The sequence below is a fragment of the Heteronotia binoei genome, chromosome 2 (assembly GCF_032191835.1).
Source record: "Heteronotia binoei isolate CCM8104 ecotype False Entrance Well chromosome 2, APGP_CSIRO_Hbin_v1, whole genome shotgun sequence".
NCBI classification, from domain to species: domain Eukaryota; kingdom Metazoa; phylum Chordata; class Lepidosauria; order Squamata; family Gekkonidae; genus Heteronotia; species Heteronotia binoei.
Window position 1 is genome coordinate 37321708 of NC_083224.1, and position 17594 is coordinate 37339301.

The window sequence follows — 17594 nt, forward strand, 5'->3', positions numbered from 1 at the left end:
CTGTGTTAAGTGAGATGAGACAATCATGTTTATTTTCAGCAGGTACTCTCCAGTATTAATATCCTTAGTTTAAACAAACAAACAAACACACTTTAATTGTGAACACAGAAATGACCCCTCAAGAGGGGGAGGAATGAATATTCCAGAATAGGACCCAGTGGGATTTCACAGGGCCAAGACACACAAATGAGAAGTCCAGGACAGTGAAGGGTTTATATATATATATATATATATATATATATAATCTCTCTCATGATGTATAGATTGAGCAGGCATTAAAGAGGAAAGAAGAAATCACCACTGATTCCAGAGGTAAAGAGCCATAAATCAGTTTTGGACCATTCACTTTTTGCATGCAGATATTCATCACCTATTAAGAAGAAGAAGAGTTTGGATTTATACCCTGCCCTTCACTACCCGAAGGAGCTTCAGAGCAGCTTACAATCTCCTTTCCTGTCCCCTCCCCACAACAGACACCCTGTGAGGTAGGTAGAGCTAAGAGAGCTCTGACAGAAACTGTTCTTGAGAGGAACAGCTCTGCGACAACTTGTGACTTAAGGTCACATCAGCAGGTGCATGTGGAGGAGTGGGAAATCAAACCTGGTTCTCCCAGATAAGAGTCCGTACACTTAACCACTATACTGAATTGGGACAGATATCATGCTCTGAAAAAACTTTCTGCCTGAGACCTAGGAGGGTTACTGCCTGATGAGAAGACAAGAAGACAGTATTGGGCTGAGTGGATCAGTAGAGCTGGTTGATCTTTTGCTGTGGTGGCTGGATCCAGGTTTGGAAATATCTGGAAATTTTGGGGGTGGAGCCTGAAGAGGTGGGTTTGGGGGAGGGACTTCTAGTTCTAGATCCCAGCAAACAATTATGGCATGCATCTGCCAAGACATTTCTGCAGATGGAAGGATTTCTGCACAGCTGTTGTGTTTGAGGAGAGTGGAGCCATGCTAAAGTGAACATCAGACTCAACTAAACCTGTGGAGCTTGCATATCCCTAACAGGGATCAAAACTGCAGTTTAGACACTCACCGTGCAGTCCTAAGAACACTTTCCTGTGAGTAAGCCAAACTGAATAGGCCTAAATAGGGTTCTGAGTTGACTGGAATAAGATTTCTCACTTAAACTCAGTTCAGGCATTTTGAAGCTAGGGTTAGTGCAAAGATCTGAATGCAGCCATTCTCCAAATTCTGGCTGGCCAAGTTCTGCCAAAATCAACTTCTGATTGAAGCTGATTTATTAAGTATAATTAATGTTACTGAGGTTTCACCAGTCTAGTGTAGTGAGGTTTCGCCAGTTTGGTGAGAGCCAGTTTGGTCTTATGGTTAACAGCGGCAGTCTCTAATCTGGAGAACCGGGTTTGATTCCCTACTCCTCCACATTAAGCCTGCTGGGTGACCTTTGGCCAGACACAGCTCTCTCAGTGCTCTCTCAGCTCCGTCTACCTCACAGGGTGTCTGTTGTGGGGAGAGGAAGGTAAGGTGATTCTTCTTCCTCCTCTTCATGGTGTATGGACCTGGCATACAAACTGGTGCAAACTGGCATACAAACTGTTCCCTGGTGCCATCCTTGAGCACTACCAGATACAGAGATGCTAAGCTATTTATTTATTTATTTTTATTTACTTTAAACTTATATCTTGCCCTCTCTGCGAACAGACTCAGGGCGGCTAACGACAGCCAATAATTACGTATTAAAGCAATAAAAACTATAAAATTATAAATATTACATAATGGCGCTATTCACAACTTCTTATGGTGGTTTATGGTTTCTTCAGTGGGCCAATTCAATTTCTGTTAATTTCATAGATGGTCTATCCGTCAGTGGTCTTTGAGAATTTATCTAATTTCTCATAGCTGGTATTCACTCAGTTAAAAGGGTGGCAGCCGTCTCCACTCAGATGTTGTAGGCTAATCAGAATAATTCTGTTTTATGGGCCCTGCGGAATTGGGAGAGATCCCGCAGGGCCTGTATAGCCTCTGGAAGGGTGTTCCACAACGTTGGTGCTGCCACTGAGAAGGCTCTTGCTCTTCTGCAGCTCAGTCTGGTCTCCCTTGGTCCGGGGATGGAGAGAAGATTTCGGAGGGAAGGCAAAGAAATCAGAATTTGTTAAGGCAAATCAGGATTCATGTGATTGTCCGTAAGCTGAATTCTGGTTCCACAAAGAAAATAAACCAGGGTTTTGTTGAAGGGATCTGACCTGAGCAGTAAAGTTGTATAGATATTTAAAATTATTTATACATTGGTCATTTTTATATTTCTACACTAAGAACAGAAGCAAAATAAAATGTGAAAATGAGACTGTGCTGTGATTGTTATGGAGACCAAGGGTATGTAAGTAATGTCTGCATATGATTGTTAGCTGCTGGTTGGGAAATTCCTGGAGATTTGAGTGTGAAGTCTGGGAAGGGATGTTAATGTGGTGTACTGCTGTGGATTCTACCTTCTAAAGAAGCCATTTCCTCAAGAGGAATGGATCTCTGTATGGAGATCAGTTGCAATTCTGGGAGGTCTCCAGGTTCCACCTGGAGGTTGGCAACCCTACATTCATGACTGCTTTGCCTGGAAACTTATACCTTTTGGAAGTCTCATGTTAACTTGCTACCAAGTGAGAAGAAGCATATGGGCTGCTAATCTTCCTGCGTGGCACTAGCTCATTTTGACAAACACCAGCTGTGTGATGCTGTCTGCTCGACAGAGTTAACCTGCATTAAGCCGACACTGGGAGAGCAGTTACCTCCATGGCAGTATGACTGCAGAGCTCTTGCCAGGAGCAGTACCCCTGAGAATTGTCTGTTTAGACTGTCTTGAAGTTTCTCCGATTTAAGGCAGAAGCCTCCAAGCGTGCATACTTTTGAGGAGGTCCAGCCGAAACCAGTGGCACTTAAAATGAAAGTGTAGCTCAGCATGGGAGAAATTCCTTTTTTCCCTGTAATTAAATTAAATTGATTCCTGCTGTAGCATGGATTGTCATGTTTTGAGGTCTATAGATAAAGACTTAACCGTATGAGAAGTGGCTTTAAAAGCTTTAATATAAATGTCAACTAAAACATCTTTTAAAGCAGTCTCTAAGCCTTGTTCTTGAACTAAGGTGGTGCGATCTCAGGACAAATCATCAAACTTCCAATTCTCCAACACTATGAAGTATAGAGGAATTGTCTTTAAATTATAGCTTCTATCACTGCATGGATTTTTTTTTTAAGAGGGGGGAGATTCTTTCACAGTTAAAGCAATATCTGAATATGATGACTGCCATTGTGTTTAAATACCTGAATTTTGTGGTGGCCTGAGCGGATGACCCAGGCTGACCCAGTCTTGTCAGATCTTGGAAGCTAAGCAGGGTTGGTCTTGGTTAGTTCTTAGATGGAAGACCTCCAAGAAAGTCCAGATTTGCTAGGCAAAGGCAGGCAATGGTCAACCACCTCTGTCAGTCTATTGCCTTGGGAACCCTACAAGGTCGCCATAAGTCAGCTGCAACTTTATGGTACTTTCTACCACCATCTTGACATAACACTTCAGCTATTAAGAACATAATAGAAACCATTTTGGATCAGGCCAATGGCCCATCCAGTCCAACACTCTGTGTCACACAGTGGCCAAAAAACCCCAGGTGCCATCAGGAGATCCACTAGTGGAGCCGGAACACTAGAAGCCCTCCCACTGTGCCCCCCATGCACCAAGAATACAGAGCATCACTGCCCCAGACAGAGAATTCCAACAATGCACTGTGGCTAATAGCCACTGATGGCCTCTGCTCCATATGTTTACCCAATCCCTTCTTGAAGCTGTCTATGCTTGCAGGCAGCTGCCACCACCTCCTGTGGCAGTGAATTTCATGTGTTAATCACCCTTTGGGTGAAGAAGTACTTCCTGTTATCAGTTCTAACCCATCTGCTCAGCAATTTCATTGAATGTCCACGAGTTCTCATATTGTCAGTGATAAAGCAGCATGTAGTACAAGCCTATGTATATCTGCTCAAGAGTCATGCAGTATTCAGTAATGTGTACTCCCAGGTAAATATGCCTGGGCTTGCACTCGTAACAATGTAAATAAAAACAAATATATGCACAATGTCTCAAAGAATTATTGGTTTGTTGTTTCAATAGCAAACATTCATTCAGCAAAACTCTAGCAACTAGTTGCCTAAATGCATAGCATTTTCAAAAAATATTTTTGCATGTTTACTCAGGGCTTTTTTTGTAGCAGGACCTCATTTGCATATTAGGCCACACACCCCTGATGTAACCAATCCTCCTGGAGCTTATAGTAGGTCCTGTACTAAGAGCCCTGTAAGCTCTTGGAGGATTGGCTACATCAGGGGTGTGTGGCCAAATATGGAAAGGAGTTCCTGCTACAAAAAAGCCCTGCTTAGCACTTAACATGATGGTTTCAGCAATGGACTGCCTGGCTTTGTGTTGATCTAGCAAAAAGAATGAGTGGGATAGGGGATATGAGCAAAGTTGTCTCAGGACCCCAGCCCCTGGATGCGGAGGGTTAAGATTTAGACAAGAAAGCTTCCAATGCATGTTGTCATCATCATCATGTGCCCTGGTGGTCCTGATCTCTCCCCCTCTCTAAGGCAGTGGGTGCAAACAACAGAAGCACACAGTTCTTGTCTTGTGCCCAAACTTCTCCAACTACCTCTGGTAGAGCTTTAACAATAGTTAAGGGATGCTTCTGTATTAAGGGAGGCTTACCCACCAGACTTGTGGGTTGTCTCAAGGCCCAGCATGTGTGGATTCAGTGAGACTTGCTATGCCTGGAAGATCCTTAACAGGTAGACCACCTCCAATGAAAGCAGTCCATGCAGCCCTTGGACAGATGTTACTCCAGTAACAACTGGACAATGCTTACAGGGCTTCCTCTTAAAGAGGATCCGTTTCAAGTTCTGGTTGCATGGCAGGGAATACTGTTCGGCTTGCCATGTAGTATTTCGGTTGCTCAATAAGTGAGCTTTCCCCTTGCTCTGCAACATAGCCAAATAGGATTGAGTAGTGTACCTTCTTGGTCATATTTTCACTTCAGGCTGAGCAAAAGCCACCTTTTGCTCAGCCTGAGCAACAGGAAAACCTGGGTATAAATGTTTTAATAATAATAATAAAAATAAACAGGTCTGGCTGCTGGTCTACATCAACTGATTGTGGTTCCTGGAACATATCCCAGAATCCCCTGTGGCGCAGAACTGCAGGATTCCTTGGCTGACAAGTACATGTGGAAAAGATCCTCTCAAGAAAAAAAAGTTTTTAAACAATTCTTCTATATAAATATTCCTGAACATCAGTGGTATTTTACAGGAGTGCTAGGCTCTAAAGAATCAAATATAAAAGTTTACAACGTATAACGGCCGGGGGAAGGGGACTTGTGCTGTTCATTATTAGTGATATCATGGGTGCTATCCAATAGATGCTCATGACAATCACATTTCATATTCACTGTTGCACTGAACTTCTAATACTTAAGCAGAAAAATTCCATTTTTCCAAGGCCAACTACTGTTTCCCCCCATTTGTAAAACTGTAATCTCTGTACCTGGAACAATATATTAAAGTGTCCAGATCCTCTGCAACATAGGAGGAACAACTACAAATTTACTGCAGTGGGGAACATAATCTAGTTACCTGCCACATCTGAATAACAGACGATGCAATCTTTTGCAGAGTTATTCCAGTTTAAACTCATTGACTACAATGGACTTGATAGGTGGATTATAAAATTAAAAAGAACCATGCAATAAAGAAAAGCAGTATAAGACATACCATAAACAGTGCAACAACTGAGTTACAAGAATTAGAAAACAGTGTGGTACAAGCAAGATAATACAATAAACTGTGCAAAAACTGACAGCCCCATTCCCTCTAAGCAGGAGTCTTGTGAGCAAAAATTCTACTTCATGAGCTACTGGCATTAAAGTTGTGAGCTCCTGCATAAATTAGTTTGCTCTGGGGCCATTTCTCCTGAGCTAAGACAAAAATGTGTGAGCTAGAGGCTAAAAAACTGTGAGCTAGCTCACACTAACTCAGCTTAGAGGGAACACTGCTTCTGACCAATTCCATTTGCTACAGCCTTTGTAAAAATGTCATCCAGGCCAATCCTGTTTTACACATTCTGACAAATGCCCTCCTAACTTCTTTGTGTGGGCCATTCCACATGGCAGGAGGCAGAACAGAGAATGCCTAGGTAATGCTAAGGCTTTTTAAAGAATCACATCAATACTATGGCCCACTGATAAATTCAAGATGGCCTTTAACGAGTCTTGAATTCTAAGGAAATTTTGTTTCTTCTTGATAGCCCTTTTGACACAGAGAACCTAATTTTGTCTCCTGGATCCACCTCCAAGTTTTCTGTGGGGAGCAGAAAGAACTCCATATACAGCTGGACTCCACCAAACACTCCCAGCTTCCGAGAGAAATACTACCTTGTAAGTTGGGTTGGGGTAGGAACGGCTTCTCTGCTGGAGCCTTAAACTGCAGCGCCTTGTATGGTCTGTTATGGAATGGACTGGAAAAAACCTAATGAAATGTTTGAGGTACATTGGCAGGGCATAGTAAAGGAGCATTGCTGGAGTCTGACTGCAGTTTCAAAAATGAATGGTATCTGAACTTTGGTATCTGTTACATAGAATACTAAGCAGAGGGTATATTGTCTAACAGTGAGCATCCAATTCTCCAGATTCGTGGATCCATTTCACAGGTCAGAATCTTTGTATGTAACATAGGCTTGTAACCTACAACCCACCAGTGGAAAGCATAGATAGTCCAGAATCTTCCCTGCACTCCCCTCCCTCCCAAAGTAATTTCTGATCCTGGGAAAGTTTTTTTTCTCCAACTCAGCTGGATGTTTATAGCAGGAAGGATTATCCTTTATGCCTCTTGCTTGAGTGAAGCTGTACATATGGACAAGAAAGTATGCAGCAATTTCTTCCCCTTCTCACTCTCCAGTACAGCCACCTGGCCATGTGGCTATTACCATGCACGAATTGCTTGACCCTGCGAGAATAAACTTTCCTGGACTTGGATATGGTTTAGGGAGAGGAGGGCAGGGAAGATATCCTGACCTTGAGGGCTTGGATTGCCATATCCAACCCATAGTGTGCTAATAGATCTCTTAATGCCCACATCTAGCATTTAGAGCCATGTGCACCATTTCTAAAACTGAATTAGAAATGATGCGCTATGGTGAGTGCAGGTTGGATGGCCATCCATGTCAGAGTGTGTATCTAATAGAGATAATAGTCATAAATGCAATATCTCATGGGGTATGCATGTTCCAATTCTCTATCCCAGATTTGAGTCACTGCATGAACTTGCCATCTAATGCATGGCAGTGGTCATCCTCAACAAGATTGTCTCTGGCTCATAATTATGGAACAAAATCTGTCATAGACTTGGAAGAAGCCTTATAGATCATCAATGCTCTTCTCAGTCTGGGAAATTCAAAGCTTGAGCATTACTGACAGATGGCCTTCTGGTCTGTGCTTGAAGACCTCCAGTGAGGGAATGGTCTTGGTCTTGACTAATAATAATAAATAAGGGATCAGTCATTGAAATAAAGTTGCACGCAGGGGTGGCATTCTAGCAGGAGCTCATTTGCATATTAGGCCACATCCCTGATGTAGCCAATCCTTCAAAAGCTTACAAGGCTCTTTTTTGTAAGTCCCAGAAGGATTGGCTATATCAGGGGTGTGTGGCCTAATATGCAAATGAGCTCCTGCTAGAATTCCACCCCTAGTTGCACATAATCTTTCCCCCAAGTAACACTGAAACGTGTTTTCTTTGTTGCCACATTACTTTCCTTCTCACTTAATAGCCCTTTTAAAGTAAAAGTCATCCTGTAATATAGTAGTTGCATTTCTTGACTTCAAACAGAAGCCCTGCTGATTAAAACTACAGATATAGTGAAGCCTGCTCCAAGGGAAGACAAAAATATCAAAAATATTGTGCAAAACACACACTCTTGAATAGTTTATACAAAATTAAGTATATTGTATTATGTCATATAATGAACAGCATACAAAAGTAGGCATACATTCATACAATCAGAAATTAAAGCCAAACAAGAGTCTCAAGTACGGTATTTCAGGGAGGACCCCTCACAGTCTCTTAATTTTCCAAATAGAGTACTAAGACTCAATAATAAAGTTCCACAGGAGTCCCTCTGTTGCTTGTTGGCTTCTGAAGGAAAAATTCTTCCCTTCACGCAAACCCCGGCTTTGATTGCGTTCCGCTGCTTCTGCAGCTTCCTCATAAGCCAACTGTAAACAACGGACGTGACCGATAAAAACAGCCTTTACAAAAAGCAATATTGACACAAACATACAAAAACAGTTGATACAACAACCTGAAAATTCCAGCCAAGTTCTCTCTCAAACGCCCATTTCGATATCTTAATTAGCGGCTTAATCTAACTGAGCACATGGATTTTTTTTAAAAGACGGTCACAGCTGTTGTTAATCAACCATTTAAAAGAGACATAACCCAAATATAACGACATACCCCAGAAACAACAAACACTATATATAACAGGAAAGATCATTGTATTGATTAAGACCAAAGGGTTCAATAGTGTTTAAACGATGTATCCATCTTGCCTCTTTTTGTAACATAGTCCTTTGAAAATCACCCCCTCTACTTTCACCAATTTTTTGTATCACAAAGAATTTTAAGGATTCTAAGTCATGATCAATCTCAATAAAATGTTGAAGGAGAGGAACACCAGGAACTTGATGGCGAACCCTTGAAATATGTTCCAAGATACGTGTCTTAATCGCCCTGCGGGAATATCCTATGTACATTTTTGAACAATCTCCACAAACCAGGGCATAAATGACACCCTTAGAGTCACAGTTAGTGAACCCTAGTGAACATCCAATGTTACTAATGAGGCATCTGTAGGGATATTAAAGTTCTCAATCTTAGAGACAAAATCTGTCATGTCTCTAATAAAACTGGGAATCTTACAAACAAAAGGCTTCAAAAAATGATCCACAAATTTAGATAAGGGTTCTAGTACCGAATCATTTCCTGACACAATTGGACGACCAGGAGGAGGTCTGATTTCTTTATGAACCTTAGGGAGGGCATAAAAAATAGGTACTCTAGGGTGGGGGTTATCCAAAAATTCAGATGCCTCATTAGTAACATTGGATGTCCAATCATTATATACTAACATCCCCTTTGAGGATTTGAGAAATACAGCTCAGTGTTATTTGGATCAGAGAGAGGATTTAGATCAACCTACACCTTTTCTGTTGGAGTTAGTGGACCTGATTATCAAAAATAATTATTTTCATTTTGACCATGAATTTTTTCTGCAACGCAAGGGGGTCGCGATGGGCAGCGCTTTTATGCCATCTATTGCCTGTTTATTTATAGCTGTGCTGGAAAGTGATTTTTATTGCAACAGAAATAAGAACCCTTTTTTTGAAGACATATTGTTTTTTGTTAGGTTTGTGGATGACATCTTTATGGTGATGAAACATGCAGAAAGATTGGAAAATTTAGTGGAATGGATGGACTCCTGTCACCCTAGCATCAAGTTTTCGTTTAATAAAGATCCTGATACTATCGTGTTTTTGGACACGGTGGTGTATCGCACCACTAATAATACTTTAGCTATTAAGAATCATAGAAAGGCGGTGGCTAAGAATGGGTATCTACATTATGCTTCATTCCATCCTCCTTTTTTGCGTAATAATATACCTTATGGGCAATTCTTACGCATGAAACGAAATAGCACCTCAGTTACTGAGTATAGAAAATCTTGTAATCAACTGACAGTGCAATTTAAGGAACGGGGTTATCCAAAAGCAGTCATTAAAGGGGTGGAAATTAGGGCTGCGAAACAAGAACGTTCCCTTATGTTACAGCGTAGGAGTAAATATAACGGAGAGGCTAGGGAAACTCAAAGATTATTTTGTTCACTACAATATACTCCTAAGGCATTAGCGATTAAAAGATCCTAGATCCCAAATGACTATTAAATTAACAGGGTTCACTAACTGTGACTCTAGGGGTGTCATTTACGCCCTGGTTTGTGGAGATTGTTCAAAAATGTACATAGGATGTTCCCGCAGGGCAATTAAGACACGTATCTTGGAACATATTTCAAGGGTTCGCCATCAAGTTCCTGGTGTTCCTCTCCTTCAACATTTTATTGAGATTGATCATGACTTAGAATCCTTAAAATTCTTTGTGATACAAAAAATTGGTGAAAGTAGAGGGGCTGATTTTCAAAGGACTATGTTACAAAAAGAGGCAAGGTGGATACATCGTTTAAACACTATTGAACCCTTTGGTCTTAATCAATACAATGATCTTTCCTGTTATATATAGTGTTTGTTGTTTCTGGGGTATGTCGTTATATTTGGGTTATGTCTCTTTTAAATGGTTGATTAACAACAGCTGTGACCGTCTTTTAAAAAAAATCCATGTGCTCAGTTAGATTAAGCCGCTAATTAAGATATCGAAATGGGCGTTTGAGAGAGAACTTGGCTGGAATTTTCAGGTTGTTGTATCAACTGTTTTTGTATGTTTGTGTCAATATTGCTTTTTGTAAAGGCTGTTTTTATCGGTCACGTCCGTTGTTTACAGTTGGCTTATGAGGAAGCTGCAGGAGCAGCGGAACGCAATCAAAGCCGGGGTTTGCGTGAAGGGAAGAATTTTTCCTTCAGAAGCCAACAAGCAACGGAGGGACTCCTGTGGAACTTTATTATTGAGTCTTAGTACTCTATTTGGAAAATTAAGAGACTGTGAGGGGTCCTCCCTGAAATACTGTACTTGAGACTCTTGTTTGGCTTCAATTTCTGATTGTATGAATGTATGCCTACTTTTGTATGCTGTTCATTATATGACATAATACAATATACTTAATTTTGTATAAACTATTCAAGAGTGTTTGTTTTGCACAATATTTTTGATATTTTGATATTCCATATATTGTGCTGCCATTTTTCTTTTGCTCCAAGGGAAGAGGTTGTACTTAAAATGGGACATGGGTTTACTTAAAATAGAACATTTTGCTTATATAAAAGGATATAGTTTTAGGGACTGAGTTTACATGGTATGAAAGCCATTATGCAAAGTAATACTGAGGAATATTTACCTACTTGTCTTTGTCTCAGTCTGTTTTACAGCAGGGGAAAAAACAGGTAGACATTGGGGACGAGACCCAAGATCCCTGTATCCTGAGCTACTTGGCCGACTGTGATTTTAACATGCATTTGAGGAACACAAGCCACAGCTTCACTGAGACCCCTGAAGGTAGCTCCTTCAGCTCTGAGGACCAGAAAAGCTCAGAGAGCAGAAACGTAACTCCACCTTCAAATCAAAGGACCTTGTCATTGACTATCCTAAGGGACACTTGTGTGGAAAGAGAGCAACGGGATGGTTTGCGGTGCCAGCCTTTCAGCCGTAGGACGCTGGACATCCTACAGGAAACGCCTCATGCTGACTCTGCTCTAACTATTCCACCCTGTCCTCTGGATCAGGAGAAGGGTGAGAGCCAATCCTTCACCTTCAAGTGGGGCCACCCATCAGCACAAAAAGGACAAGCCCTCTTTGCTGGACAAAGAGGTCTGAAAGACAGTATTGATACCAGCCCAGATGGTGGAAGCATCAGATCAATTGAGAAAACTGTGCAGGCATTATTACATTTGCTGAAATCAAGGCATCCTGGTCCCACAGAACTGGATGAATTAGAATACCAGGTTTTCTGTATTCAGGACAAATTAAAGGTGATGTCATGTTTTGCTCTTGCTATTCATGTTTTCCTCTTCTTCTGTTCTCAGACATGACAGAAATGTTTTCATGGACATGTGTAGTTATGTGCAGACATGTAGAGACATGTATCTTATAGGCTAACACGTTTAATGTGGCATGAACTTTCATAATCAAGGTGAATGTCATCATATGAATCCAGCTGAAAACAAAAAGGTGCATGTGTGTATATAAAGTATATACTCGTGCCCAGGGCTTTCTTAGTAGAGAAAGCGCAGCAGGAACTCATTTGCATATTAGGTCACACCCTCTGATGCCACAATTGTGTCACACAGGGCTTTTTTGTAGAAAAAGCCCAGCAGGAACTCATTTGCATATTAGACCACACCCCCAATGTCCAGCTACCTGCTAGCCAGGACTCCGTTCCTGCTCAAAAAAAGCCCTGCTCATGCGTAGGACCACTGGGAAAAGACTGTTACATAAAATTAGATTTAAAATGGATGAATGCATAGCGACACCGGAGACATCATGCATCAGTCACCCATAGGGGAAGGGCCATAGCTCAGTGGTAGAGTATCTGCTTCAGCATGCAGAAGGTCCAAGGTTCAATCTGCAGCATCTCCAGTTTAAAGGATCAAGTAGTAGTTGACATGAAAGACCACTGCCCGAGACCCTGGAGACCCACTGCCAGTCTGAGTAGACAATACTGACCTTGATAGACCTATGGTCTGATTCAATATAAAGCAGCTGTAGACACCCTGTATCACAGCTTTGAATGCAATTACTTTTCTGAGCCTAGATATGTTTTAATTCTTCCTTTGCTCCAAAATATAGACTGTATGGAGACATCACCTCTTTTATTAGAAGAACAGCAGACCTATCACTTTTAGCTGCAAAGTTTTATGCATCTGTGATAGATTTTTGCAGTCGTTCCAATGGGGTCTAGCTTTTTCTCTATTTTAGTAATCTGCTAACCTGGTTTCAATTCCCCACTCATCTCAGAAGATCATTAGTTTTGTAATCCTGAGAACATGTTCCTGGGAGCTAGCCCTATTGAATATGCATGAGTAGGATGCTGAAGAGACCGGCTTAGTTTTGCTACCACAAGACTTTGGTTTGCTGCTGTTTTCACAGCCTAGACTAATTTACAGGACTTTCGTCAGAATGAAGCAGAAGAGGAGAGCTTTTTGGAGAAAAAGGAATAGAATAAAATAGTTACAGCTAAAGCTGCCACAGCACTTTTTGTTCTTTTCAGTGTGTGGTTGACTGTTCCAGAATAAATTCCCCAATACAGTGGCATAAAGGCCATTCTCTGTTGCTACTAATCCAATAGCAGTGGTCCATCCACACTGATAACAGTGTCCAAAAGCTGAACAAAGTTTGAGTCCATTGGCACCTTTAAGACCAACAAAGTTTTATTCAAGGTAGACATATCCAAAAGCATTCATGATAGGCTTTTCACTGCTACCTAAAGGCCAGGAAAAAAGTGTGTAACCAGCCACATCTCTTTGTAACCAAACTTTTTATTTTGCAATATATTGGAATAAATTCATCTACTCATCTATTCAAATTGAAATATACTTCTCCAATACATTACATATTTCCCTCCCCCCCCCTCTTATTCATGACCTCCGCCGGTACTTAAAACAAATTAAAAGTATATTAAAGGTAAATTCACAATTATAAAATCTTTAGAAAGAAAAAAAAATTATCATTCACTAATCTTTTCTCTGATAATCACTTAGCACTTATTAAACACAACGCTCATAATTATTAATTCAGTTCCAGAGTTCCCCCTATCTTAGTCTTATCTTAACTCTCATATATATATATTTACCAAATAGCTATGTTCTACTAATACTTTTATCACAATATCATAATACCTCTTTAACATTAAAAGTTCAATTAATGTTGAACTACTAAATATCTTTTCACCGTTATAAAATTTTTACACAAATTTCAATAGCCCTTTCTCTATAATTCACTTAGTATTTATTAAACACAAAGCTCAAAGTTATAAAGTCAACTCCGGAGTTCCAGCTGTCTTAATCTTATCTTAACTCATATATGCATAATTACCATGTAACTATATTCTACTAACTCAATAATCACGATTGTTCATTATCATTTAAAGTTCAATTGATGTTGTCATAAACTACTAAATGACTCTTCACCCTCCAAACCAGCCACATCTCTTGAGGCAGGTAATTCTGTAAAGCACAAAAATGCCCTGCTCTTTGCTAGATATGTTTACTTCCTGTGTTAACAGGAAGAGATGTATTCATTTCCTGTATTGCATAGAGAAAGAAGAGTAGCACCATTTTCGCACACAGCTTACCACGGGGTCACGTTCCTGTTCTCTCTGCAGCGTCTGTCGGATTTCCCATTATCTGTGCCGAAGTTATAGGAAGTGCCGTGGCTTTTGTGCAGCAAACATAAGCTGCTAAACCCCAGTTTACGTTTGCTACGCAAAAGCCGCCGCACTTCCTGTAACTCCGGCGCAGATAATGGGAAATCCGACAGACGCTGCGAAGAGAATAGGAACGTGACCGCGTGGTAAGCTGTGTGCAAAAATGGTCTATGCCTTGCTTTTCTTTATTTTAAGGAGAGTCTCAAAGCAGTTTACAATCACCTTCCCTAGTTCTCCCCACAACTTACACCTTGTAACAGAGGTGGGGCTGAGAGAGTTCTGAGAGGAGGAGGAGAAGAAATTTGATTTATATCCCACCCTATACTCTGAATCTCAGAGTGGTCACAATCTCCTTTACCTCCCCCCCCCCCACACACAACAGACACCCTGTGAGGTGGCTGGGACTGAGAGAGCTCTTACAGCAGCTGCCCTTTCAAGGACAACACCTACGAGAGCTATGACTGACCAAGGCCATTCCAGCAGCTTAGAAGTGGAGGAGTGGGGAATCAAACCCGGTTCTCCCAGATAAGAGTCCATGCACTTAATTATTACACCAAACAGAACTGTAACTGGCCCAAGGTCCCCCAGGTTTCATGTGGAGGAGGAATAGGGAATCAAACCCAGTTCTTCAGATTAGAGTTCACCACTCTTAACTACTATACCATACTGGCTCAACGGAATATGAAAAAGTGCCGAATAAGATGACCTCAACATATGAGCAGTTACATATATAGATAAAGATAGTTTTTAGGGTAAATGAGTCTGCCAGATGACGAAGCATAATGGCGTCACATCTTAAGATTTATCTTAATTATGCCATTTTAAAGGTTTAACTGCAATTTTTACAGTTAGATTGGAGGAGTGTAACTCTGGTTTGGTTTGCATTGGAAATGATCGCTTGCATATATGAAACAGCTGTCATTTCAGTAGCCAAATAAGAAGCATGGTGTAGGACTCCCTCCCTTACGTTCTGATTTTGAGTATAAAAATAACAAAGGGAGAACAACAACAACAACAACAACTTCACTTTTGAAGTGTCTGCTTCTAAATGCTTTGGATGGCACTGCAGCCATTTGGATTAGTGTCTGTCTACAAGGGAAACCCTAGCTTACTTTCTGTTTCCCAACAGCCAAAAAAGTACTATCCGAAACATTCCTCAGTGGAGAGCTTGATGGTGGAGACTGTGCTGGAAAGTTTTGATTTTCTCAATGCTGACTGCAGTGCGGATGAGTTATCATCCTTGGGGAGCATCAGGACCCGCAGTGTCAGGTGGGTACTACACGGAAGGGACCAAATTGCCTGTCAGCGGGAATGCTCAAGATGCAAGAGATGTGTGCTGATTTTGAAAAGAAGACTTCACGAAGTATAAAAGTCATGCTTTCGCTTGCTGGATCTGGTGTTTTTACCTTTCAGTCTGCATAATGTTGTTAGTTGTTGCTACGTTTGTTTTGACAATGTTAAAACTGGTTACTCAAGGCAAATGCAATCATAACGCAGATGGAAAGGTAAGGAGACCAGGACCGATTTCCCACTAGCCTTACCTTGCTCTCACTCTCCTCTTCTCAGCGGGACCTCCATTGGATTTTGCACAGGCTGCCCCGAGACTATGACTTGCTCCACCTCTTTTGCGCAGCAAATAAGATCTTCTAAAAACCAGTTTCTGTTTGCTGCATGAAAAAGGTGAAGTTAGTTGCAGCCCTGGGGCAGATAGTGTGAAATCTGACGGAAGCCCCGTGGAGAGCAGCATAAGGCTAGTGGGAAATCAATCCTGGTCTAGCAAGCAAACATGTTAAAAATAAAGAAGTTGTAACTCATTTTCAGAGGGACAGCTTAGAGGGGACCGTGTATATTTTTCATAGGAGGGTCTACCTACTGGGGCTAGAACAGAAAAGGCCCTGTTTCTTATGGAGGCCAAATGAATGCTGTTTGCAGCCAGTAGACTTTATTTGTAGACCTTAAATATTTTTAGATTTCATTTTGCAGAAAGGAAATGCAGTTTGTTGCCATGGCTGGACACTTCAAGACATTTGCCATTTCTTCTTTTCCTGCAGAGCAGGACTCTAAAGCAGGATTTAATTCTGCTTTAGAATCTCTTGTCTGTAGAAAAGGAGAAAGCTGCAATTTGGTAGAGCACCGCTGTTTGGATGTCACAACAAAATGTAATTAGACAGTAGAACTGTTAAACTAGGAAGCTATTAATTTTGGATCCATGCGCAAGAGCTTGGGGGAGTGAATAAAGAGTCCCAGAATAAACCAGTTCTTATTGCAAATAAATAGGAAATTGTGCGTGATATCTGAATGCAGTTACTGTCTGTTGTCTATCCTAATGTAAAGAAAATTATAACATTGGCTTATTTACTTATTTATAGGCTTGGATCCCATCAACAAGTTTGATTTGTGCCAGACATCTTCTGTGGCAGAGCTCACAAATTCTTCCGCTAACACTTCTGTTGGTGCAAGATCAAGCCCCTGCACAAGTGAGCTCTATGACAGAGGATGTCTGGCACATGTGGACCTTCTTCATAGGATTGAATCCTCTGTTTTCTGTTGGTCCTGCTCTGCATACTGTACTATTAACTATATATCTTTTTCTTTTAGCACCAGCACGTACAACGATGGCACATTTCATTCCCTGGGCTATGATGCTAAAGCAGGAAATGAAGAGTTAACCACAGGGAGTGATGACCTAGACGCACTTCTGAATGTTCATCTGCAGTTCTGCAAAGCTCTTCTACAGGTGGGTAAAAACCACATTTCAGTGAGCTTTCTTTGCACAGAATGAGGTCTTGCAGCCATGTTGGTACTGAATATACAGAGGAGCATCTGCCACTGTTGTTTTAGCATCTCGAAACAAATCTGTGCATGCTCTGCACTTGGATTACTGGAAATAGTAAAAACCTCTCTGAGAAGCCCTTTAGTCCCATAGGAATCTTTGCCAACCTTTCCCTTCACACAGCAGTTATTCTATTATACTACATATTATATAGCGGTAGGATTTGATTTTCTTTTTTAGAGAGCCATATTTGGTTCTGTACTGAGCAACATTTGGCTGAAAAGCCATATGTTTTAGGCTGCTGTTTTAGGACTGTTGCACATGCTTGTAAGATTCTTTGTCCCCCCCCCCCCCCGAGCATTGCATGAACATGTGCAACCTGGCCCAAAGAGGGCAGCCTAACACCATCAGTGGATCATGGGATCCAAATTATTAGCTTCCCTAGAGAAACTAGCATTAGGCATCAAAGCAAAAGAGGAAGTACCGTACAGAAAAGGTACCTTTGAGTTAAAATCGTTCATTTCAAGAAATGGTTCTGTGTCATAAGAACATAAGAACAGCCATGTTAGATCAGGCCAATGGCCCATCCAGTCCAACACTCTGTGTCACACAGTGGCAAAATTTTTATATATATATATAAAATAGGAAATAGGAATACACACACACACACACACACACACACACACTGTGG

The 17594-nt window shown here is 41.1% G+C and overlaps 1 protein-coding gene across 2 annotated transcripts in view; it reads left to right on the forward strand.

Moving 5' to 3' along the window:
- Window positions 1–17594, forward strand: part of RIPOR3 (RIPOR family member 3) — a 193980-nt gene that overhangs the window by 152896 nt on the left and 23490 nt on the right. For both annotated transcript variants that reach the window (XM_060230799.1, XM_060230798.1), the window contains exons 12-15: window positions 6295–6424; window positions 11126–11737; window positions 15260–15399; window positions 16729–16867. In XM_060230799.1, the coding sequence (XP_060086782.1) occupies window positions 6295–6424; window positions 11126–11737; window positions 15260–15399; window positions 16729–16867 (1021 nt within the window). The remainder of the gene's footprint in view (window positions 1–6294; window positions 6425–11125; window positions 11738–15259; window positions 15400–16728; window positions 16868–17594) is intronic.